The sequence below is a fragment of the Prunus persica genome, chromosome G6, assembly GCF_000346465.2.
Source record: "Prunus persica cultivar Lovell chromosome G6, Prunus_persica_NCBIv2, whole genome shotgun sequence".
Taxonomy (NCBI): Eukaryota; Viridiplantae; Streptophyta; class Magnoliopsida; order Rosales; family Rosaceae; genus Prunus; species Prunus persica.
In genome coordinates, this window is record NC_034014.1 from 23,596,486 (window position 1) to 23,622,038 (window position 25,553).

At 36.7% G+C, this 25,553-nt stretch overlaps 3 protein-coding genes across 8 annotated transcripts; all 3 read left to right on the forward strand.

The window, feature by feature from the left end:
• Positions 808-10,027, forward strand: LOC18772187 (putative white-brown complex homolog protein 30). The gene is made up of 14 exons (XM_007207753.2): positions 808-1,911; positions 1,999-2,075; positions 2,396-2,668; positions 3,248-3,311; positions 3,418-3,564; positions 3,810-3,844; positions 4,420-4,493; positions 5,052-5,977; positions 6,936-7,232; positions 7,667-8,131; positions 8,542-8,690; positions 8,903-9,192; positions 9,293-9,426; positions 9,564-10,027. Exons 1-14 carry the CDS (start codon positions 1,679-1,681, stop codon positions 9,718-9,720), a joined length of 3,321 nt encoding a protein of 1,106 aa, XP_007207815.1. The 5' UTR covers positions 808-1,678; the 3' UTR covers positions 9,721-10,027.
• LOC18774704 (translin) lies at positions 10,603-13,347 on the forward strand. 2 transcript variants are annotated; one of them, XM_007205596.2, is made up of 7 exons: positions 10,603-11,036; positions 11,128-11,224; positions 11,312-11,427; positions 11,945-11,989; positions 12,349-12,374; positions 12,712-12,847; positions 12,980-13,347. In XM_007205596.2, exons 1-7 carry the CDS (start codon positions 10,679-10,681, stop codon positions 13,084-13,086), a joined length of 885 nt encoding a protein of 294 aa, XP_007205658.1. In that variant the 5' UTR covers positions 10,603-10,678; the 3' UTR covers positions 13,087-13,347. The 2 variants fall into 2 exon arrangements, with proteins under 2 accessions (XP_007205658.1, XP_020422891.1); XM_020567302.1 differs by having other exon boundaries at positions 10,611-11,036; positions 12,785-12,847; positions 12,980-13,077.
• On the forward strand, positions 14,266-19,537 carry LOC18772612. 5 transcript variants are annotated; one of them, XM_020567300.1, is made up of 11 exons: positions 14,266-14,443; positions 14,523-14,568; positions 15,120-15,270; positions 15,524-15,603; positions 15,880-16,069; positions 16,557-16,609; positions 16,819-16,909; positions 17,009-17,658; positions 18,379-18,603; positions 18,872-18,925; positions 19,016-19,537. In XM_020567300.1, exons 4-11 carry the CDS (start codon positions 15,550-15,552, stop codon positions 19,199-19,201), a joined length of 1,503 nt encoding a protein of 500 aa, XP_020422889.1. In that variant the 5' UTR covers positions 14,266-14,443; positions 14,523-14,568; positions 15,120-15,270; positions 15,524-15,549; the 3' UTR covers positions 19,202-19,537. The 5 variants fall into 5 exon arrangements, with proteins under 5 accessions (XP_020422889.1, XP_020422890.1, XP_020422886.1 ...); XM_020567297.1 differs by having other exon boundaries at positions 14,268-14,443; positions 15,880-16,072; XM_020567301.1 differs by lacking the exon at positions 15,120-15,270.

Here is a 25,553-nt window from a genome sequence, read left to right on the forward strand (position 1 = left end):
TCTAATTGGGACAATTTCATTGAAATAGTAAAGTCTTTTACAAGAATGAATATAGAAGTTGCATTTACTTTTGGTTTTAGTTTTAGTTTTTGTATTTGTTCAACTTTTATTTATGAATAGAGATGCATTTGAGAGTAATGCTCATTATGTCCCCTAGTGGTGGGCATCGGGACAGGAAAACCGGAACACCGAACTCGAATCAGTGAAAAAAAATCGAAAAAAAATCGAAAAAAAATCGATTGACCAAAAAAGTCAACAAATCGGACTGAACCGGTTCCAATCGATTCTGGTTTCGATTTTACACCCCACAGCACCGCACCGGACCGGTCATATATATTTTTTATTTTTACAAATTTTTAAAATCTAATGCCATATTTTAAATTTTATAATCACTATTTTTCCAAGTTCAACTTCAAAAAGTTTATAAATGTATGAATTGGATTATTTGTTAATTTTTAAGCCAAAAAAATAAGTTATTTATTATGATTTTTTTATAAAAAAAATAAAAAAATTATTATTTTTTAAAAAATAATTAAATTAATAATAAATTAATAATCCGGTTCAAAATTGGAACCGATCAGAACCAGATCGAAATTGGTCAGAACCGAACCGACCGGTTTTTGAATTTTTTTTTGTCTAAACCGGACCGGTTAAATAGTACCGATTTGAGGTAAAAACCAGATCAAACCGGACCGCGCCCACTCCTAATGTCCCCCTGACTAAGTATATCTTTTTATGTTTATTAATTAAATTCACTCGTACCATCGAATTTAATATGTAAGTTTTGCCCAACCGACTTTTGAATCCTGGAATCGCCACTGACTTAGTTAATTTTACATTTTCATTAAAATATTAGGGTATATTTAGATCATATGATATACTCAGTTAATTTTAGGGTTCATTTAACACTCTTTTTTAATTACTTTTTATTTTTTTTATTTCTATGTACGTAAGAAATGAATGTTGTCAATTAATAAGCATCTATTTTGCCGAGTGTTTAAAGAGGCACAGACACAAACAGAAAGACTCGGAACAAATTTCACGCACAAACAGTCATGTGGTTTTGACTACCTTCAATGTGGCCGCTGGCCACACATTTCTCCCCGCCATTTCCTCAGCCCAAATTCCGGGCCTCCTTCAGAATTCACACGGACCCTTTGGCCAAAAATCTTTTCCGTTTCTCAGCTCTGGTTGCATTCGAGCCCTCTGCCACGTTCATCTTCAACCTCCATCGCACCCACGCTAACTTGCAATAGTTTTTTCTTTCTTTCACTTCTCAAGATTCAATTTTTTCCTTTCGACCCAAAAAAAAAGATTCAATTTTTTCTTTCCAGCTTACCCATTTGCTTCATTCTTTCTTCTTGGTCCATAAAAACCCAGAACTTTTAGTGTACTGCACAATACCATTGGCATTTTCGATAACCCATTACTCAATTTTGTGTTCCTGGTCCACGTGGGTTCACAATTTGTCACAACATTGCATGATATGCTTGATATGATGAAGCATTAGAGAGTGTTGCAGGCAATTATGATCAATGCCTCCATGGTCAATTTTCCATGGACCACCTGCAAATTTGAATGCGATTAAAAAGAATATTCATTGAGTGTGTTATTAGAAAGTTGGATTCTTGGATGGTTTTGCTACAATGTGTGATGTGGGGAGTTCCAACTGCTAGAAATGAGAGGATTGAGGATTAATGCCTGTTGGGTTCCCCATGCTTTTCTGTTTCTTATAATTTTTTTTAACTTATTGCCTCGCACTCGGTGTGTGAATGGAGATGATTACAGCAGGACCAAAAACCCAGCTGTGCTTCCTATGGTTACACAGCTAATCTATAGCCGGCTTACAAATATCACTAAAACTTTAAGCACTGACCTTAAAGCTGATATGGGTTTCTGCATAAAGAATGTGTGAGTAAAACCCAATTGCCCTTAGTTTGTTTCTTTGCTACAAATTCCTGTTTTCAACCTAAGATGTTCTTTTTCTTGGCTTTTCAGACATGATGATTGGAATGGAGCATTCAATTTTACGGGAAAGCTGGGATTCTTGACTGATTGTATAAAGCAGACAAGTGGTACAAGCTTTAGTCAATTCCCTATTTTTTATTATTATTTGCTTTGGTGTGTTTTCATTGCTAGTCTTTCCCCCCTTAATTGTAAGTGCATATGTGTTCTAGCATGGTAACATAAAGCCAATGCCATAATAGAGAAAGGGGCTCTTAGTTCTGTTGGTGTGATGTCCATGCTTTGTTTTGTACTACCCTGATTCGTTCTAATGATGTGATGGCATGCTACATTCTTGTTATCTTTTCTCCTGGAGAACTTGTCTTTAAATGTATTCATATAGCTTATACCTCTGTAAAGTTCCTAACGAAAGATGTAATTCAATCACCAGGAGATGTCACTAATAGACTATGTACAGCAGCAGAAATAAGGTCCTATTTCAAGAGTTTCACCGCGGGTGGGATAAAACGTTCAAACTACTTAAAACTAAACAAGAACTGCAATTTGACCTCATGGGTTTCCGGATGTGAGCCTGGTTGGGGCTGTAGTCTCGGCCAGAACCAGAACGTTGACCTCAAAGCTTCAAGCATACCATCTAGAACTCGGGATTGTCAGCCTTGTTGTGCAGGGTTCTTCTGCCCTGAGGGCATTACGTGCATGATACGTAAGTATGTGATGACACCCTCATTATCATTAGTAGAGATGTGGTCTATAATGTGGTCCAAATAGTTTTATTGTTATTAATATATGTTCATGAATTTATTTATTTAACATGTCATTAATTCTTTTGGGCTGATGCTTCACTTTTTCCTGCTGCTTTTTTATTTTGTCATTTTCTTAAGCTCTGTGCTTATTTGGATCTAGGATAGGGTTTTCAGTAATTCTTTCTTCTTGTTTGAGAGGGCTGGAAGTGTTCATGCATAGTTATCTTGCCACATTCTTGTGATCTTTGTTTGAGTTCAAAATTATATTGTGTCTATAACATTTAATGTTAATGTATCTGTCTGTATATTGAGCAAAGTGAAATAAAATTCATGAACATTGCAGTTTATGATTCTTTTTGTTCAGAAAAAGATTTTCTTGATATACAATCAGAAGTATACATATAAATAACTTCAGGAATGTATGCCAAATTTTCTCAGTCCACATAATTTCAGTCTCCTGAGCTGATTTGAAAGTAGGCAACTTATTGATCTATGATCTAACACCTTTTTGTTTTGTTTTAATTTTGTTGAAAATGAAGCTTGTCCTTTAGGTTCTTTCTGTCCCAGAGCAGGATTGAACAAAACGACTGGATTATGTGACCCGTGAGTTGATATCCTAGTCTTGACAACCTTTTTGTCCTCTCCTATCTCAGGTTTCCTATGGGCTTATAGTATGCATTAGTATTCATTGGTGGATACAATTTTGCAGATATAGTTACCAAGTACCCGCAGGAGAACCAAATCATACTTGTGGTGGCGCAGATATTTGGGCTGATGTTGACAGTAAAACTGATATTTTCTGTTCAGCTGGATCATACTGTCCGTCTCCTATACATAAAAATATTTGCAGTAGTGGGTATTGATTCTCATCCCCGGAACTCAAATAACTTTCTTACTTGCTTGCATCGTACTACTCTTCTATTTTGGCCATTGCGACTTGCTACTTATTGCTACTTACTGCAAGATAAAAATAACCCTGAGGGTAAAGTCGTTCGGAAATAAATCTAATCCATCTTGGTGTTGCTGCATGATCTAAGAATTAGGCAACTAGTTGTGCTCAGCATCTGTATTCACTAAGATTGTGTTCTCATGCAATTTCAGGCATTACTGCAGGATGGGTTCAACTGCTGAAAACTGTAAGTTTTGTTATATGTTTAGTCCTTCCATTTATAGCCTTTTAATAATATAGACATTACCTTTTTCCTTATGTTCCTGCTCCATTCGTGACATTCGGTGTTAGTTTGGAGTTTTTACTTTCTTGAATATAGCTTGGTTTGGTTGGTTAAAGATGTGTCTTTGAATTAGCAAACTTTGCTCCCTTTCTCTGCTACTGAGGTTTCAGAATCTCAAATATTATAAAGAGGAAAGGGGCTCGCATATGGAGTTGTCCTTTTATATAAGTTATGAATCTGTTTCTTTACTCACAAAGTCATTATATGTTTAATGATATTTAGTTTTGCACTATTAGGTGCTTGACCAAAATACAGGAAGAGTTGCGTACCATTTTCTGATGAATGCAATAAAATAGGTTACATGCACCATATTCTCTTAGTAAAAGCATATGATATTTCTGTTGACCATATCTCTTAGCCCTGTACCATTTCATTTTCACAAATCTGTGCTCCTCTAAGATTTCTGCCGCATACTCTACGTTTGACTGAGAAGGGTTGTGGTTTGATATATTTTATTGATCTCAATTGACCATTTGCAGCGTGCTTGAAGTTGACTGCATGTGGTCGTGGTACTGCAAACCAGAAGATTCATGCTTATGGGATCATCCTTATTGTAAGTGTTTCCTACATATTCTTGGATCAAATTTTGTAAAATAAAATCATAAGCTAGTTTTGGGCAGTTCATTGTTTAAGCAGGTGAGGATCAATTTTAGTTGTGAACCTTGTGGTTTTCAATTTGGATTTAGTCCTTATTGAAGAATATAAAAATTGATACTTGCTATCTCACTCTCTTAAGATTTGTTTAATTTTTGAAACCTCTGTGTGTTTTGTCTGAATAATAAACTCTCTAAATACATTTTCTCATATTCATTAAAAAAATCCTGTAATTTTCCTTTTGACAACAAAAAAATAAAAAAAAGGCCAAAAAATGGAATGACATACTGCATGACATGAGTAAAGCAATCTCCCAAGTTTAGGTTCAGATTCTTCAGAACATGCTTCTGCATGTGCAAGACAATTTATAGATGTATTTGATGTAGGATGCTCTCGTTCTCTCTCTCTTTTTCCCTCTCTCGCTCTCTCTCTCTCTCTCTAAATATATATGCTTCTATATATATATATATTTGTAGGGCTAATTGATCAATCAGATACTGTTCACTTGCCTCTGTAGGTTTTACTGAGTCTTGTTCTGCTCGTAATTTATAACTGTTCTGATCAAGTTCTTGCCATTCGGGAAAAAAGAGCAGCTAAGTCCAGGGAATCTGCAGCAAGACATGCACGAGAAACTGCACAAGCACGCGAAAGATGGAAGTCTGCAAGAGATGGACTCAAGAAGCGCAAAACGGGATTGCATGAGCAGATGTCCCGAACATTTTCCCGCAAAAAATCTGCAAAATCAGAGCAACTGAAGGTTTTAGGCCAAGCTAAACCTGGTACAGATGACTCTTTGTTACCACCTAAGATACCAGGTACATTAAGCGGGGAGCAGTCATCAGCAGCTGCTTCAAAAGGAAAGAAAAAGGAACCAAGCGACCTTACGAAAATGATGCAATCCCTTGAGGATGATCCAAATAGTAATGAAGGTTTTGATCTACAGATCGGGGATAAAAATATTAAAAAGCAAGCACCAAAAGTTAAAAACCTGCATACTCACAGTCAAATTTTCAAGTATGCATATGGGCAACTTGAGAAGGAGAAAGCTATGCAACAACAAAGCAAGAACTTGACCTTCACAGGACTAATCCAAATGGCTACCGATACTGATGTGAAGACCCGTCCTACGATTGAAGTAGATTTCAAAGATTTAACTCTCACTCTGAAAGGAAAAGAAAAGACTCTTCTGAGGTGTGTCACTGGGAAACTTTTACCTGGTCGAGTTTCAGCAGTCATGGGTCCTTCAGGAGCTGGGAAAACAACTTTTCTTTCTGCATTGGCAGGAAAAGTAACTGGATGCACTGTTACGGGCTCAATTCTTATAAATGGAAAATCTGAACCAATGCATTCATATAAGAAAATAATAGGTTTTGTGCCTCAAGATGATATTGTGCATGGAAACTTGACCGTGGAGGAGAATCTCCGATTTAGTGCAAGGTGCAGGTATGTATGTTACAACTTCATGCAGCAGTTTAACTGCATTTTCGAATTATTTCCCTTCTACAGAGTTATACATATGTGGAGTTTTTTTATTGCTAGTTAGTAAGTATCATTTTGTCGTGGAGGATTACACATCCTCACATTTTAATACATGTCTGTAATTTCATTTGCGATTTATTCTGTCGTATACCTTCATTTCTTTTTCATGGCAGATATATGATGCAAATTAAGCATATACCATAGTCAAAACCTACTAACCCAATATTGAGAATACTAAATTCTTTTACTAATTAAAATCTGTTACAGGATACCTATTTTAAACATGGTGTTTTTATATCTAGATGTTTTTAGTATTCTTAGGTACCAGTGTACTCTTATGACAGATGAGATTCTGATTTCCGTATGACCCATTTTATTTGTTCACTTGATCGGTTATTTCTTCCATCATGCTTGAAGAACACATATTTTCTCATATTTACATCATAGCATATCTATGAATTTGTTTTATTGAAGAATTCTGACCAGCCAAGATTCATCATAAAAAGGGATATATTTCCTGGTTGTTTCTCATTTTATCCTTTATCAGACTTCTAAATGCTGGCTGAGGCTGACTCTTGATACTCTATGTTATGTTCTTATTTCACATACAATTTTTCTCATTTTACAAAAAAACTTAATGATGAGGCTACCGTTACAAGGTAATCAATGCACTCGGGAAATAAAAAGCCTCAGGCATGTACGGAATGCATGTCAAGAGGCTACCATTTATGATTTGCTCTTTATTCATATGACAACTTTTTATCCCATACTAGCTAAAAATTTATTGTTGTCAATTATGTTTCGCAATTAATTCTTAAACATACTGTGTAATTTTTGTGTTGATTTGATTGAGGTCAGCAATTTTTGTTGGCTTCATTTTGATTATATTACATCTTTGTTTCTGGGCCCCTTCATACTGCAGGCTATCTGCAAACATGCCAAAACCTGATAAAGTCCTGGTTGTTGAAAGAGTTATTGAGTCCTTGGGACTACAGTCTGTTAGAGACTCCCTGGTTGGTACCGTGGAGAAGCGAGGAATCTCTGGAGGTCAAAGGAAACGTGTAAATGTCGGCTTAGAGATGGTCATGGAACCTTCATTATTGATCTTGGATGAGCCTACAACTGGTTTGGACAGTGCATCTTCCCAGTTACTTCTTAAAGCGCTTCGACGTGAAGCTCGTGAAGGGGTAAACATCTCCATGGTAGTTCACCAACCAAGGTATGCTCTCTCTAAAATTTCAGGAAACGACCAAAAGCATGAGATATAGCGACCAGAATTTCTGAACATGTGGTCTGGTAGTTGATGTGTTAATAACAACTGGTCGTAATAATTGACGTAATAAGTATACATTAACTGCCACATCATGTAGTCCCTTAAGCATGTTCCTAAGAACAATGAACTGCCACATCATGTGGTCAGAAAATATATAGTTGTTTTAGCATTTTCCCAAGAAAGCATTGAACTTGAGTACTGCTATTTCTTTCTCTGGAAAGTTCATGATGAAAAGTATTTAATTATCAATTATCAGGTTAAAGAATAAGAAGCCGTTATTGGTTGCTTTTTCTTCTGTTATCTTTGTATCTTATTGACTTAGAGTTAGTGTTTTGATCCTTTTCTCTCTTTTTTTTTTTTTTGGGGGTCGGTTCATACAGCTATGCCTTATTCAGGATGTTTGATGATTTCATTCTTCTAGCCAAAGGAGGTCTTACTGTATATCATGGATCTGTAAAGAAGGTTGAAGAATACTTTGCTGGCATTGGGATTGTTGTACCAGACCGTGTTAATCCTCCGGACCACTTCATTGACATTTTGGAGGGTATAGAAAAACCAAGCTCAGGTGTGACTCATGAAGAACTTCCCGTTAGGTGGATGCTTCATAATGGGTACCCAGTACCTCCAGATATGCTGCATCATCTTGATGGTATTGCTGCAAGCTCAGCTGGCCCGAAACCTGTAATGAAACGAGATCAATCTTTTGCTGCAGATATGTGGCAGGATGTAAAGTCTAATGTTGTGGTGAAAAAAGATCACCTACAACATAACTTCTTCACATCTAACGATTTATCCGACCGAATTACTCCTGGTGTGGTTCGGCAGTACAGATATTTCCTAGGGAGGTATAGCATCCATTATTCATTTTTATTTAACATGCATAAGAATCCAAATTCTCTCTACTGGTTGTTGATACATTATTGGAGGTACAGTACTATCCCCAGAAGCCTATCCGGGTTTGCTAGGGTTACATATCTGTTTATATGCAACTTGCTTTTGGGTGGCTTGTTTTTGTTTGTCAGTTTTTCTGGTAATTTTGGAAACTCTCGAGTCAAAAAGGGCATTCTTTGATCAATTTTCAGCTTAATATTAGTACTCATTTGAGCGTTGCCTAAATATCTGTAAAGATGGCCCCTATTGAAGATTGAACTACAATTTATTTGGAAGAAGTGTAATTGATATTCCTTCTTTGGCTGTTGAAGTCCAAGGACGTTTTAGTTTTTAACCTGAAATTCTTATAGGTAATTTCTCTCAGGGTTGGTAAGCAGCGACTACGAGATGCTCAAATGCTGGCTGCTGATTATCTGATTCTATTACTGGCTGGAGCCATCTTAGGGACTCTTGGTAAAGTGAAGGATGAAACATTTGGTGCCCACGGCTATACTTATACTGTCATTGCTGTTTGTAAGTTTAGAAACAAACTTTCTATGTTAATATTGAGTCTAACATGGTTTCTTTAGCCTTAACTGATGAGATTGGAAAGTGTTATTTCTCTCAGTTTTCCTTGCCAAAGTTATAAAATGTTGCAATAACTATAAGTCGCAGTGTTTTAGACTAGACAATTTTCTCACCGTGTCTTCGCTCATTTGATATAATATTAATTTTGCTTATTGCAGCACTGCTATGCAAAATTGCAGCATTGAGAACCTTTTCCCTGGACAAATTACAGTACTGGAGAGAGAGTGCATCTGGGATCAGCAGTCTGGCTCATTTTCTGTCCAAAGATACGCTGGACCATTTCAATACAATCATCAAACCATTGGTTTATCTATCCATGTTCTATTTCTTTAATAACCCAAGGTCATCCTTTCAGGACAATTACATTGTCTTGCTTTGCCTTGTGTACTGTGTGACCGGCATAGCTTATGCAATTGCCATCTACCTTGAACCTAGCCCTGCCCAACTGGTATATATCGGAATATCAAGCTGATAAACTAATTACATGCTCATGAATGTATGTATGTAATACTTATATTTCTTCTAAATCTAATCATTTCTGTTTTCAGTGGTCCGTGCTTCTTCCTGTTGTTTCGACCCTCATTGCAAACCAAGTGAAAGACAGTGAAGTAGCGAAGCGTGTAGCAAACTTTTGCTACACGAAGTGGGCACTAGAGGCTTTTTTCATTGCAAATGCAGAAAGGTTTGTTGTGACCAATCCACACGTGCATGCAAATTTGTTCCGTGGAACAATCAACATTGTTACAAATTCCAGTGTTCAAAGTTTTCTTTTGTATTCTGTTGCGAATCGGGATGCTGATTTCATACTTTCTTGATCAGGTACTCTGGGGTGTGGCTGATTACTCGCTGCAATCAATTAATGAAAAGAAGCTATGACCTTGATGATTGGACTCTTTGTCTGGTCGTCCTCATCGTCATTGGCGTGCTTAGTCGTGTCCTGGCTTTCTTTCTGATGGTGACTTTTCAGAAGAAGTAGGTTGGTCTGGATATCCCCTTTCTCTGCAGATTTTCTTGTATATAGATCATACAAGTCTGATTTCAACACCCTTGTAATTTGTATCATAGTCACTGATGAAGGTGAAGCAGAATTCTTTAACAACAGAAAATTGATGGCTAACATTGTAAGCAGAAATGCTCATGCCTAGATGAGTATAGAGGGCCCACACATTTACTTAATTTTGTACAAAAAAAGGAACTGTTCAGTTTACTTTGATCTCTATGCATGCTCAGTAGTTTGACACCACATATATATTTATATTTTCTCAAATTTTGAGCTTGAATCATATTAATGAGTCATTACCAAATTTTCCTAAAGATTAAACCTATTTGATGCAAGGGAGCTAACAATTGCAGCCATTGAAGTTTTATGACACCAGTTTTGGGTTACATATATTTTGTTGTGCTTGTCATTGTGCAGAGGTAAAACTTTATATATCCTATTCAAGAGAGATCTTTTTTTTTTTTTTTTCTTTCTTTGTTAATCTAGGGAAGTAAAATCCGGATGTATTCTAATTCTAACTCATTACTCCACTCTTATTCATTACGTGAACTAACTCCAAAGCCTGAAGAGAAATCTTTCTCTCAACTATGTAAATGTGAAGTCAATTAAGAGCAATGTTTAGGTCGAATCTTGAGCCTTGATGTATGTGATGTTCCCAAAGTATTACCGGGATTCACTCATGTCATGTGTGATTGTGCTGCATTCTTTTCAAATCAATCTCAAAATAACATTTTTATTCGAAAATAAACAGATTACTTTCCCCAAACTGAAAATTTGGATTTTATCTAGGTAAAACTATTTAGAAAACCAAATACAGTGACCAAATTGAAAGAAAATAAAATTACAGCCACCAAACTGAGCAACATACACGCATTTTACGCGCGCAACACGTATCTATGAACAACAGAAAAACCCACGAAACGAAAAAGGAGTAATGAATATGAAATCAGCGTTTCGAAACGTTTATTGTACGCTCTTCCGCTCCCTAAACCCTAACCTTCCCTCCAATTTCCTCCCTCGTCGTCTTACATTCCTCATCCCTCCCTCAGCTCCGTCCATCAGAGCCCAAACGTTTCGCTCGCTCTCCCCCACTCACTCCTCTGAATCCATGCCGGGCGGTGAAGCTCACGCGGCTCCCCTGCTGGAGAAGCAGTTCGAGGACTTCCGAGCGCAGCTCGAAGAGTCTGGAACCTTGCGCGAGCGCATTCGAACTGTGGTTATGGAGATCGAGTCCACCACAAGGCTCATTCACTCGAGCCTTCTCTTAGTCCACCAGTCTCGTTCAACTCCTGGTAATTTCATTTCATGTGAAATGTAGAAAAGGATTTTCCTTGATAAATTACATTTTGTTTGTTTTTATTTTCTGGTTTTAATTTGAAGCAGAGGTTTTGGAGAAGCCCTTGGCTCAGATTGGTGTGCTGAAGGAGCTCTACAATCGACTCGCTAAGATTGTGCTCGAGTCTCCTGGGCAATACTATAGGTTAGTGAAGTGAAACAGGGGCATTGTTGGAATTTTAATTTGTGGTTTGGTTTTGGGACTGGCTTGATTGATGTGGTTTGTGTTTAGATATCATGGTGATTGGAAGACGGAGACACAGACTGTGGTTTCTCTGCTTGCTTTTATGCATTGGTTAGAGACAGGGGCTCTTTTGCTGCACACTGAAGCTAAGGAAAAACTTGGGTGTACGTTTCTACTCTCTGTTATTGTTTGTTTATGGTGAAATGTTTGTATTTTTGTCTAATATGAGCTTTTTTTTTTTTTTTTTTTGGAATTGTGATTTTGCCAAGACGGTGTGTATATATGTAGGTGTCAATTTCGTGAAATGAAATGCGTAATAATATTGACAATCAGATTTCAACCAATGGGTTGGGGTACTTTTTCATCATTAGAAGAGCAGCCATGATCATGCTTTTTAACCATTGATTTAACAATCAGGCTTCAGATTGATCTTAATCTGAGTCTAATGCAATGTAGAAACAAAGATTCGAATAGCAATGGTAACCAAAACACCAAAATCTTCTATGATCTGATTTTAGTTGAAAAACCTTGAGGCAGGGTCATGTGATGTAATGATGTCAATTACAACCCACGAGATCCATGACTGTTTATAATGTGTTATGTTTTTTTCTTTAAATAATTTAGTCTTAATTGCAGTGTATTATCTTTAGTTTCTAATATGAGTTATTTCCAATTTTGCAGTGAACGATTCAGAGTTTGGTCTGGATGTTGAAGACTATCTTGTTGGTGAGTGTTGTAAGATTTCTTTATACATGATTGCATAAGAGTGATGTTGCTGTGAAACAAGTCAAAAAAGTTATCTGTTGATACAATGTTGTTTTGTGATAATCTGGAAAGGCACAAGATTTTGATTCTTAGATATATATTTCATGGTTTCATTACCTTCTATCCAAGGTGCAAATAATATAATTTTAAATCTCCTTAACAGCACCTCATTCAAATTGTGTGGGAGTCAATTGTAGGGTGTGTATATCTAAACCATTGTGAGGAGTCCAGTAGGCTTACTTGCATGGATTATTATCGCTGCTGGTTTCTCTTGGTTAAGTTAGACGCTGATGTGATTTTTTTTTTTCCTGCTGTTGCAGGTATTTGTTTCATGTCCAAGGAATTGGTAAGTAGTATTCAGCAATTGTGATAGCTTGCTTTTTTGTACTTGTTCAAACTGCCTCAAAATGTTTTGATTGTTGTCTTGAATTTAATACCAGCAAAAATTTAAATTGATAAGAAAATATGAAAAGTTTATACTTGAATAGGTATATAGTTGGGTACAGATGTATATCTAGAAGGATGTCTTTTTTGTGGTCGGATAAGGATGTCATTGTGCTTCAACTGAGAAAATTCATGAGGTGAAAGCACAAGCACATTGATTGACATGCCATTCCGCATGTCATGAAAATAATTGATAGCTTTGTATTGAAGTAGGCTCATTATACAATACATTGCTGCAGCCGAGGTATGTGGTTAACCAAGTGACAGCTGGGGACTATGACTGCCCAAGAAAGGTGCTGAAATTTTTGACAGATCTTCATGCAGGCTTCCGCATGCTTAATCTTCGGAATGACTTTTTGCGCAAGACATTTGATGGTATGCTACTCATTGTGACTTTACTTCTCAATGTTTCTCTTTTCCTTTCAAGTTACAATCCTTGCAAGCCTCGTAATTTTTCATTTTACTTTTGCATTCCATTTGCATGAAATACTTTGTCACCTGTGGCAGGTATGAAGTATGACCTAAGAAGAGTCGAAGAAGTTTACTACGATGTTAAGATCCGAGGCTTGACAGCCAATGGTGATCCTGTGGCAGACCAAGCAGCACAATCATAGATTTCAAAAGTTGTAAACTTCCTCTTTGTTATCATGATTACTTGAAATTCCAGAGAGACAGATGACGGAAGAGGGTTTTGTGTCACAAACTCCAACCGAATCGGGTAAATCTAGAATCCTGCTACTAGTTACAGGAGAATGGAAGCAAGGAAAACTGTAACCAATGCCTTGCTTCTGATGTCATTTTCCGACTTCTGTGTAAATCAAAAAACAATGAAACATGGTTGAGGAAGAATGAAAGTTAAGAGTTTTGTGAATCCATCAGTTTGTTTGTAGAAAGAAAGGGATATATAGATGCAAGCAGAAATGATTCTGCTGCTCTGCATCGACTTCATGAAATACCATTTCCAGGCTCGCTCTTACCATCATGTGACCAATAACAAATAACTTTCAAGTGTTTTTAATTTTACAGTTACTAAATATTATTATCTTCTTTAGGGACGGAAATGGACAGAGATTTGATTTTCAACTGTTATGGTAAGTGGCATTAAAACTGGAGAGCAATATGCTCTTGTAGGAATAGGACAGGATCGATCAACTAAGGCCCCTGCCTGCAACTTGACCACATGTGGACATAACTAAATTTGCCCTCCTGTCACATCTAAAAGTTTTTTTAAAATCATTTTCCAATGCCTATCGTTAGGGGTATTGTGACTGGGAGGTCTTGACTATTGCTATCCATCCAATTTAGCGAACCTCATTTTCTCTTTTCGCGAATCAATTATCATGCTTTATGGGTAAAAGGTAATGGTGGGAAGTATAATCTGTCTTTTTTGATTACCTTATGAACTGTCAAACCTCTTTTTTCCATCACAAATTAATGTCAGATTTTTAGGTCCAAAAAATAAAAAAAATGTCAAATTAGATACACTTTGCTAAGTGTAATTATAGATAATGAGTCATTGATACGAGACCAGTATAGTGTCTTGTCTAAATCAACTGGCCTAATTCACATACCCTTTTTACAAACTAACCTAACTCACGCAGCGTAACCTTTTCAAAGACAAATTATGGCGTTCACCGGCGGTGGGGTTCAAATTCATAACGCCGTCAAAAGAGTCATAACGTGGATGACCACAAACGCAACAACCCCATTTTAATGTCCTCCACGTGTCGGTGTAGGTCACGGCGGACTTGAAACGCACCTTGAAGCGTTTTTCTTTCTTTGTGAGCAGCAGAGCGAGAAATTAAATGAAAATGACGAAACACCCCCATTTTTCACATTCATCCATTTACTTATATTTCCCTCTATCTCCTCCATTTCGTGTCGCTTTTTGGCGGTTTTGAGGCTCTTCGGTTTCGAACATTCGCACGAATTTCTCTGACCTCTCTCTCTCTCTCTCTTTCACTCACTCAGGTCAGATCTCTGCTCTCTAGATTCTGCTAGATCTCCATTTATCTTGATTTTTCAATTTTTATCTTCTCTGAGATCGCAGATCGGCAAGCTTTCAGCTCATTAGGGCTTCCGTACTCATTAATGAGGTACTGTTTCTACTTTAAACTCGTTTTCTGATCTACTTTTTTACTTACTGTTTGGCTGCTGAGAAAACGAAGCAAGAGTTGCGGATAAACTTTGCTTTCACTAGATTTTTTTTCATCATCTTTTTATGTTTTATTTTTTTGAGCTTAGCTGAAGTATACAGCTATATACTGTTTACTGCTTAACCTGTGATTTCGCTTTTTTTGTTTTTTTGTTTTTTGTTTTTGTATTTAGGGTGCTTTGCATTGGATTGCATTTTATAATTATTTATAGTTTTTTTTTTTTCCTTCACGTTCTGAATAACTGATCAAAACATATGAAATCTCTTTTCTTTGGACAAGAAAACGTTTAATTACAAGGCCTGTCTCTTATCTGCCTTTCTATTTTAGACTGGTATTAATCTGCATCATGCAGATCCTAATTTGGATGGCTACTCGTTTATCCTTGTGTGTTTTTCTTTTAAATTCTAAAACATATGTAAGCAAGTTCATCAAGGGCATGCGCCGTTCCCTACTATGTCCAATCACTAACATGGCTGCTGGTGATAATGCAGCAATCAATATTGAACCATACAATTGGCCCCCTTGCCGTGATTCTATAATCTTGAACTAAAGTTCATTAATGCCTCAGTATTGATCGTGCAATTGCAAATTCGAGTGACTGCAAACCATTTGATATTCTTTGCCGTATGAAATGCAATCCAGGTGGCTACAATAACTAGCATGGTTTCATAAGTTAGTACAAATTTGTAGACATGAACAGGCTATGTGTACAATAATCAAAATGTGAAGGAGCCTGAACGTATTAATTGAACGGCGATCTCTGGCAGCTTGGAATAGCTACTTATATCCTTTCTGTTGTCATATTGATGTACTCTGTTGATTAATGAAATCTGTATAGTTTGTCTATCTGGGTTCTTTTTGGTACAACCAAACTGATGAATGCGTGAAATTATAGGATCTGTGTTGGAAGCATGATATGAAATGGATCATGAAGCACACTCGCGTAACAAGTTCGTCAACATGAAATCCCAAAGGGTGATGATTTATTAGTTTTTCGAGGAAATGCTTTTATCATCATGCTTATGTGCACTGTACATGACTCTAGTTCTTCATATAGGCTTTGCCATCTTTTCTGAATTTCTTGAAATACTAGGCATCTTAGTTGCTATTCTTGTTGCAACTATTTAACATTAATTTTTTATTAACAGTTGATGCTTGGTCTCTGTAATTAAATTTAGTCCTCCTTTAGTTCCTTGTTTGGGATAGCCACTGGTATAATTTTTTTTCCTTCTATTTTTCAATTTTTCATAGGTGAAAGTAGAAGGTTCTTTTGCTCCTGCATTAGAAGATGAAACTGAAACCATTGAGCATTTACTAGCAGAACCTAAAAGTGAATATGTTACGGTAGATGGTGTCTTATGCTGTGGCAAGGAGAATGCAGGAAAGTGCATGGACATTGAAGATTTTTCCTGTGGATATGACTTTGGGCTTAATACATACAGTGGTAATAATACTAAATGCTACCATTCTTGTTTCTAGCGCCCTTATTAGTTAAAGTATTATATCAAGTCCTTTTGTTGTAGGATTTTTTATTCCTCTAATTTGAAGTATAGGAAATTTCCCAAGTGCCTGGGGAGCACCTTGTGTACATCGTCATGAACAGTTTTGACATGTATTAGTGGATTTCTTGACCTTTGATCCCTAGACTGAAATTCTTCCACCCCTGAGGAAGATCCTCTTGCTGAAAAAAGCAAAATATAATAGAAGAAAAAGATTATATTAGGGGTTTTTAACATCTGACACTTGCATGTAATGAAATCTTGTTTCTTTGATGATAGAATGCATTCCAAATGATTTTATTCAAAATTATTTATTGGTAACTGAATTCGAGTGACTCTACAAAGGTTTTTGGTTTCATTTTGTCAAATAAATTTTTGGAATCACTTCTGTTATCATTCTAATCCTGTATATTTTTTTCCCTTCATAAGGTGGATTGCATTCTGCTCATCCTCGTGGAAGATACGATGAATTAGAATTTGGAGTATGTATTTAACTTTATGGATAGATTTATATTATGTCAGAGTTATTCTGTACATTCTTCTTCTCTTTGTGAAAATTAGCTTCCCTTTAAGTTTTAGGTCGCATCGTTTCCCTATATTACTTGATATGACAGTTTTAGGGAATGCTGTATGTATTTACTGCTAAGTTATTTGTGGTGATTGCAATTTTGATGAGATAGTGATTTAGTAGGTTCTTGACGGATTGTTGGACGAAGTTGATGAAGTGGAGGATATTCATGCAATAAATGGTCTTGCAAGCCCCTGTGATGATTATCTTTTAGGTGAAAGTTTGTCTATACTGTCTGGTTAATAGTGACATTTACGGTGTGCTTTCTCTTTCCTTTTGTTTTCTGATGTTTTTTTTTTCCTTCCAATTGCAGATATTGGATTTACAGGAAAAGCTTCTGAACTGGGTTTTGGTCCTTGTGAAAAATCACATCTGGGAAACTCAAGTTCTGAAAGTCAGTCTCCACGATTAAGTGGCAGTAGTAACGGTGCTGTTGGGATATCCGAATCGTCAACTGTGACTATTCAAGAATTTGAATGCAAGAATAATTCTATTGACAAGGCAGTAACTCATGAATTTCATGGTGGGTTCAGGAGGAAAAAAAGACATCGAACACCTGTTGAAGGCAATGTCTATCCTGCTTCAATCAATTTACAAAATCTTGAGTTAGATAATGATGAAAAGTCTTTAGTAAGGGAAATAGTGTCTGGTGAAAATGAGAAGCTCTCTGTTGAAGCAACCAAACTTGGTGCTTTTTGTAAGGAAAAAAGACTGCGTAAGCCTACTTTGAGATATATTGAGGAATTTTCAGGTAAGAAGTCAAAAGATTCCAACGAGAGGGAAAATTGTTCTGCTGTTACTGCTACGCAGGATCGCTCAAAGGTCAGATGTCAGAATGAACATCATCATATGAGTCCTGGGATATTGTCATCAGTGCCTGAGGAGGATTCAATTTCAGAAAACCAGACACTGGCTGAATTTAGGACTCAAAGAAAACTTGCAAAGAAGCATGCATCAATTTTGGTAGGAAAAGTTTCAACCCTGCACATATTTATTCCTTCAACATTTAAATTATTTAGAAGAAAACTCCCGTCTTTTTTTTCCCATCTCTCCAGTTGTATGGTTGTTTCTCTTTCCTTGTTTGCTTTAATTTACCTTATCAGAAGTTACTAGTCTGATAAACAGTGAAATTTAAGTATGACAGGTAGTCCATGAGGCACCGTTGTCTCTGGATCACCCTCTTAAAACATGTGAGAGATTATTCATAGCCATCTGCAGATTGCTGTGTATTTTTCATGTAGACTTGGAGAATGTGAGGACTAGACTGTGAGTCTATTATTCCTTTGTGCTTGTTAAATAGTGTTGCGTTACCTGTGAGTTACCTATTATATTCTGCATCTTTTGTAGAGAATGTGTTGCTGCATTTCTGTAGTTTTAAAACCTATTGATTTCAGGGGTACTGATACATTGATTTCAGGATATGTGTTGCAACCTGTTTCTTAGGTTGCAAAACTTGTTTTTTGGATCTACCCTCTGGGTAATGGCGTTCTTTGCTTTGCATTGAAGGGCACAGCTGTTGTGATGTTCATTGACTGGAAAAGAAAAAAAAAACCATAGAAATCAGTGTGTATTATTTTTTCTTTCTTTAGACAACTAGGATTATCAGTAGTACTGTGTTTTTCCTCTTTGAGTTGTGTAATGCCACGGTTTCAGAAGTTTAATTGTCTGTATTATTCTGCACAGGCGCTTGAGTCTGATGAGCAACCTATTACATCTGAGTCTGAAGATGACCATGTACCAAAAAAAAGATCTAGAAAGCATGATCGAAGGAAGCATCAAAGGATGTGGACGCTCTCTGAGGTGACGACATTGGTTGATGGTATTTCTGAATATGGAGTTGGACGATGGACAGATATTAAGAGGGTCCTATTTTCGTCTTCTGCTTATCGCACGCCAATAGATCTCAGGGTACATTGCAGTTCTCTAACAAAGGGAATAGTATGCTCTCCATTTGCACAGAAAATGGAGAGGGCCAGTTCTTCAATCTGAACCGCCCAAAGGGGCAGGGCCCCCTGAATTGGGGACAGGCCCATGAAGGCCTGACAAGCTATCTATGGTCCAGATTTTAACTGGCTTTCTCCATTTTGTGCTGTACCGGAGAGAAACTGGATTTCAATTAAACAGGTGTCTTTGTGTTTTAATTTCTAATTCTCTTTGCTACTTGTGCACGCTACAGGACAAATGGAGAAATCTTTTAAGAGCTAGCTGTGGAAAGAAAATGAAGAAAGAGGCTAGATTTCTATCTATTTATATTTTTATATTTTGGGTACGTGAAACTGTCATGCAAACTAAACTTGTCTAGATGGTTTGGCTGACACAGGTTGAGCAAAAGGAGATGCGAGCTTTACCAAAGTCTTTGGTACGCCGTGTCCGTGAGCTGGCGATGGTACACCCCTATCCTAGGCAGCGTGGCAAGAAGTTTGCCCCTCCCATACTTCCTACTCCCAGTAAAAGTGCTTCATCTGACCTAATCAGAAAGTATGTCCGAAGGAAGAATCGATCTTGAAGTTCAATATCCCTGTTGCAGTAAATCAATAGTCAGGAATGTACCAAAGTTTAGTTGTAAAAAGTCTCTTTTCTCATCAACAATCTTCTGTTCTTAACATGGAGCAATTGGATCCTCAGGAAAAAAAAATAATGATTACAAGCTCTCTGCACCAGTTGGGCCAAATTTTCTGTTGTAATAGCGTTTTGAGATGTTTAGGTATGCTCAAGCAAGAGTAGTTTGTATTTGACATTATTGAACACACCCCTTCACCTTTCTAGGAATTTACTTTGGATAGTTTCAAAACCATGGCTGCATGCTCTGTTTGATCAGGTATTAGTTGTTTTTGGCTCTAAATGTGCTAGTGGTTACCTATAACAAGTTATTTAGAGGCGTTATAATTGCTGACAGTTGCGATTTTTCCCGGTAATGTTTTCAAATATGGTATAGGTAACTCGTGACATCATTGATGCCATTTGTAAATGGGTTGCTTTGAGGAGTTGAATTTTGCGTGAAATCCTGCAAAAGGGTATTCATTTTTGGATTTCAATTTTTCTCTTGCATCGACACTCAAAAACAAAGAAGCGAAGGAAAGAAAAAATTCAACTGCAACATTTATATACATACGAACACACACACACACATATATAAAATAATGGTTTGCAATTCCTTGCATAAGCTTCAAATTTGTTTACATCCATGTAGTTCTGATATGAGCGTTAGAACATAGCAGTTTTCCCAAAACGAGAGTTAAACACAGCAAATCTTATGTAGCCACTTGATATGAGACTTTTTAAATCCATTAAGAATTTTGACATGATCAGTCCCCAAGCTCAGTTGGCAATTTCTCACCATTTATGTGATATGGTCAGGAATTATTCTCACGCGTGGGCGACTGACTATAACACAATTCAACTGTATAAATCGCTGTCGGACTCCAGACTATACCAGATAATTTTTATAAGATTACAGGCAAAGCGCAAATCACCATCCATACAAAAGCTTATAGGAGAATATACCAAAGCCCAAGTAGAACTAATAACTAGTGTTCACACCAAACTAACATCACATAGGATTTCCCATCCATGCAGGACCAGCTTTTATTTACCCATTTCCACCATCACCACCATCTCCTTGAGAAGAGCCATTGGGGTCATTGTAATGCTGTCTAGGTATGCTGTGGTGGTTGTCGATATTGTGGTTGTCCAAACTGCTTCCTGGGTACTTTCCAATGCTATTTTCCATGGATTTTCCGCTTTCGACATGCCGGTGTGGCTGCTCTTCTTGTCCATACGTTCGTCCCAACATAGCCCTCCTTGGCGCTGCTGCCAAGCAATAGCTGGCCATGAACATCACAACCAAAAAGAATGCCACCACCTTCATTTCAAAACTTGGTGTTAGAGCAAAGGTTTTTGAATACAAACGTGTATACAACTTTGATTTTTGAGCAAAGGGTTTGTGGTAGTTTAGAAGTTCAATTTCGTCACAAAACCCAAGTGGAAATAGATGAAGAGAGAATGTGAGATGGTTTTTTTTTTTTTTTGGGAGAGTATGCTGCTTTATATAGAGGAACTGAGGAATAAAAAATAGAGATATTTAGTCATATATCCATTATTAGCACTAAAATTATAAATAAATCTTACGCTATGTAATTTCTATAAACAAACAAAAAAAAACTCAAAAAATAACAATTGGCCCTATTGAATTTAATTTTGATTATTAAATTACTTTGATGCCTTATTGAGTGTTTTAGGCTTTTTTATGAGGATTTTGGGATGAGTTTGTTTTAAGAAATCAATAGCAGTTTTGTAATTTAAAAGAATTTAAAAGCCTTTTTGTTATGTTGTAAATGGGCTTTAAGTGTGTTTCTAAAGTTCATTTTATATAAGTTTTTTCTATAATTTGGACTCCTATATTGAGTATAATAGTGAATTTTCCTAAAAAATAACGATTTCGGTTGAAATTAAAATGAGTAATTAATTATGGGTCTCCACCAAATACGGGGCAAGATTGAGTGGGTTTCTATATAATTTACCAGCTTATAAATTTTAAAAAATTAATATAAGGCTCTGTTAATGATGGTTGAGAGCACTTCTTGTCCACTTAGCTGCCTCAATAGGAAAATCCCACCTTTCAAGTGGGATTATATTATTTTATTCACCAACACAAATTAAGTCAATCCAGCATAATGGTTTTGCTGTTGGGTCACTTTAAGTTGTCAAATCATGAATATATATTGCCATACAAAATTCAGAATTAGGCCATCAGTCTAGATGTTTCTTGCCAAGTTGTCAACTGGGGATTACAGATTTTGTATTTTTTTTATTATCTAATATTGTTGTTGCAAAAGAAAATATAATAAGAGGGTGAGAACTAGTATTACATCAAGATACTGTTTGCCTCATTTTTAATAAGGAGATAATTTTATTTTATTTTTTTGTGAATTACAATTTGACACATATATAAAAATAATTTATGAAAAATACAAAAAGAAAATTTATGCACACAAATCACACTATTATTGACAGAAATATAAAAGCTCTTATTTAAATAATAAAGAATGAAACCGTAATCATTAAGAGAAGAAAGATAAGTTAATTATTTTGAAGAGAATCTCTAACTGTTAGGCTGTAGATTTGTTCCTCCACTTTGTGAAAGTGGGATAAATTTTGAAATTCATTGCCATTGAAAATTTGATAATTGGATTGGTGACAGGTAATTTTCAGATTTTACTATAGCCCAAAGATCAAGTTGGGTTTGGGAAATAAAACCACTAATTTTCTTTTTCTTTGTGAACGGTTTTGGAAAACAAATACAAAAGCAACATGTGCCCCTCGTCCACTTTCAACGTCCTAATCCCAACGATAAATATCTCCATATTCAATTTGGAAGATATTAACCACTTTCAACCTAACCAGTCCTTTGCACACACAACAAACAAAGAAAAGGGCTCGAGGAGAGCAACTTCCATGAGATTGTGATTCCTTGCACAATGGGCCACTTGATTGTGAAACTAGCCCAAAGATCTGATGATCCATTGCAGAGCAAATTCAGAAATGGATCTTTGGGCCATAACCAAGTAATGTCAAGTAATCCTGTGTTGGGTTGGGTTCTTCCCCCTTTTAATATTCAAAAGGGTAGGCACGACGATGACTAGTTTTTCTTCGGTGCAAGCTCGGAGTGGTAGTGTGTCCGCTTGGAATGGCTAGTGCATCAGGTTCAATCCAAGTGTTTGTGCTTGGAATGGCTAGTGCTAGTCCAAACTCATATATATATATATATATATATGATGATGATGATGATCCAGCTGCATTTCTACAAGACTACAACCTAGATAAGAAATCACATGTTTTGTGGATATAGAATTTGGATGGCCATATTTCTTCAAATTATGTGTTATTTGTCACATCCATTAAATTTACTTATCTGTTATGCATGCGTTCATGTTGTCAGATCATCGTGTTCCTCCCATGGCCATATAGAAACGGGTAGAGCTATCATGCACAGGTGGGACTCCACATGCATTCTAGCCCTTGACAATGTTTTTTCTCTTTCGCAAAAGATGATAAGCAAAACCTTCACAATGATTGATATAGTTGTACTTGAGGCTTTATGAAATGGTATGTTTTTTTTTTTTTCACTACTTGTATTCACTTTGGTGTATTTGAGGTTTGATGTAATTGTTCAGTCCATTTATGTGTATTGAATTTTGTGCATTCGAGGTTTGTTGTAATGATTTGTGATTGTATTAATTATGCGCGTGCAAGTAGGCGACTCTCAACCGTTGATGCATTATGAGCTCTACATGTATACTAACGAACACACATTATGAGCCAATTTTTACTACAACAGTAGGTGTGTGTGCAAGAAATGAATACAATGAAATTTGGCAAACTCAGTTACGTAATGTTTGAACAACATTAACTGAACATGTAAGCTATTATATATTGTCTCACCAACACTGCCAGAACCAGCTAACCTAATGTTCAAAATAGCTCAACATTATCACTGTATGTATGGAACCTCTTGAATGTATAGGTTTGGTCAATTCTAGCTCAACATTCATTGAGGCTGACTTGCTATCCCAGTACAAATAAATAGTCTATAAAATAGTGTAAAATGACAAAGAATACGTAGCTTCTTCTCACTAGTGGAGAGATGGGTTTTATGTCAGTGGGTGAGTAGAGTAGGTGGATTCAGTTTCTTTTCTTAACTCTCTTTTAATCTTTTTATGTGTCATTTTTTTCTTTTGTGGTCTAAGGAGAGCTGAAACCCAATTTGGGTGTAGAGACTTTATATGTACCATTTGATTGAGAGGTAATGGTATTGTTGAAAAGTCTTGTAAATTTTGAAGAGAAGCGCAGTGTGTTCTTGTCTTTCTTCATGGATGACACACTACGTAAGGAGAGAGACAAATGAAAAAAATATACACCCGTGATATGTAAGTTGTTTCCAAAATTAGGTGGGTGAAACGAGTGAAAATATCTAGTAAACACACAAAAGGAGAAAAGAAGAAGAATAAAAAAAAAAAAATCAGAGCATTGCTTCCCGAGAGGAAGCATGGGAAGGAATTAATGGGAAGGGATGGGAGGAGGTAGTTGAAAGTGAAGTCGGAAATCGAAGTGGCAGGAGTGACAGCTAAGAAGAGCTGACGACTACACATGGAGGGAGATAGATTCCAATTCAAATCAAATCATTGCTGATCTTGCCAAATATGAGTTAGGGTTACTTGAGGTGTCACCAACTTCTCAACCCTTCTCTCACTTCTCAACTTCTCACTCACCCGTGAGCCATATTGGCCCAACCTCATGTGCACCATTCCATGTCCCTTTGCTAAGCTCCCCTACCCTCATGACCCACCATCTTAATATGCTTCCAAGATGTATGATCATGAGATTTGAATTCAGGAGAACAAGTTTGTTCATAAGATTTGAATTCTCACGACAATCTTTAAGAAAGTGAAAAATGAATGTCACTAAACTCAATGTTGGTTAACTCAGTATCTTTTGTAATGTCATCACAATGAAATATATGAATAAAATGGTTTCCTACTAACAAGCACATAGCAATTTGTACAACGTAATATAACTTTCTCACATTACCTAAAGCTTGTACATGTTGATTTAAAAGTCCTCAACAAATGGAAGTTGATTTCTATCTGTACTTTTATTTTGATAGCTGGATCTTGAGAGTTTTCAAAGATATTAACTCTCTTCCACTCCCTCTCCATGTCTGCAGCAGAACTGTTGCTAGTTTTTAGTCAAAAATGATTGGACAGAGTGAGGAACTATGCCTTTCAACCAACCTAGCACAGCAAACTTTGTCTCCAGGGGGATGAATCAGTGTGCTGGCTCCTCTCTGTCTCTCTCTGTCTCTCTCTCTCTCTCTCTCTCTCTCTCTCTCTCTCTCAGCAAATAAACTTCAAACATCTGAACCCACTCAGAATCACAACCACAGGATCCACAACAAACTGCACCGTTTCACTATTTGCTTGCTTTTTCGAATTTATATTTTATGAAATGGCTTGATTTGACTGAAGTGGTCTCTTAGCTGCCTGTATGTAACTCCACAATAACTAGCCAGAGGATGCTATGAAAATCACATATATGGGTACCTAGAAAGTGTCTGGCTAATCTTTAAGCCTAAACTTGTATCTCCATGCAAGATGGTAATATTTATTTATCAACAAAGTGGTAGGACCTAATTTGAGGACTTGTATAGTTTCTATGGTAAGTTTTTCTTGCCAAACTTATGTTGTGAAAGAGATGCTTATACTATTAAGAACTAACATGATTAATTGTTCATTTTCAGAGTCTGAAAATAGAGCATTTCCCTCCACTTAGGTCATCGTTAAAATACCATTGTTTATGCATAAATATTGATCATCTTATTTCTTAGAGAAACCTTAAAACGGATCCCATTTTGGTTGGCGAGGAAATGGAGAATGTTACTACAATCGAGAATTGAATTTTCGTTCTATAAGATTATAAAATGTGAGTCCCATTTTATGCTCTGCAACCCAGGATACATCCATCCATCCCTTCTGCTACGCATAGCCCATCTCCTGCTTAGAAAGTCGGACTGCAAAGATACTCAAAAACTTATCCAAAATCTAAACAGCAAAGATACTTGTGGGAGCAAATTTCCTCACAAGAATATTCGCCCAAGATTCCTTCGTCTTTTCCGCCTCTCTTTCTCCCTGCAAAACAGATCGGAGTAAAAGACCACACCCAGGGGTGTTGGCCAAAGGCCCTCCGATACTTAAGTTAGGTAAGGTAATTCAAGAAAAACCTGGTGGCCGGAGCCGTGTGTGGTGGCCGGAGCCTTGTGTGAGAGAGAGAAAGAGAGGAGGTGGCTAGGGTTTTGAGAAATA

Bases quoted from the DNA above. Each gene is read 5' to 3' on its own strand.
- LOC18772187 (XM_007207753.2), top strand. From the start codon at position 1,679: ATGAGAGGATTGAGGATTAATGCCTGTTGGGTTCCCCATGCTTTTCTG. The intron at 1,912-1,998 runs GTGAGTAAAACC...TTGGCTTTTCAG, and splicing joins GGTTTCTGCATAAAGAATGT to ACATGATGATTGGAATGGAG. The intron at 7,233-7,666 runs GTATGCTCTCTC...CGGTTCATACAG, and splicing joins ATGGTAGTTCACCAACCAAG to CTATGCCTTATTCAGGATGT.
- LOC18774704 (XM_007205596.2), top strand. From the start codon at position 10,679: ATGAATATGAAATCAGCGTTTCGAAACGTTTATTGTACGCTCTTCCGC. The intron at 11,428-11,944 runs GTACGTTTCTAC...CCAATTTTGCAG, and splicing joins AGCTAAGGAAAAACTTGGGT to TGAACGATTCAGAGTTTGGT. The intron at 12,375-12,711 runs GTAAGTAGTATT...ACATTGCTGCAG, and splicing joins GTTTCATGTCCAAGGAATTG to CCGAGGTATGTGGTTAACCA.
- LOC18772612 (XM_020567297.1), top strand. From the start codon at position 15,550: ATGGATCATGAAGCACACTCGCGTAACAAGTTCGTCAACATGAAATCC. The intron at 16,610-16,818 runs GTATGTATTTAA...GTGATTTAGTAG, and splicing joins ACGATGAATTAGAATTTGGA to GTTCTTGACGGATTGTTGGA. The intron at 17,659-18,378 runs GTAGGAAAAGTT...TATTCTGCACAG, and splicing joins AGAAGCATGCATCAATTTTG to GCGCTTGAGTCTGATGAGCA.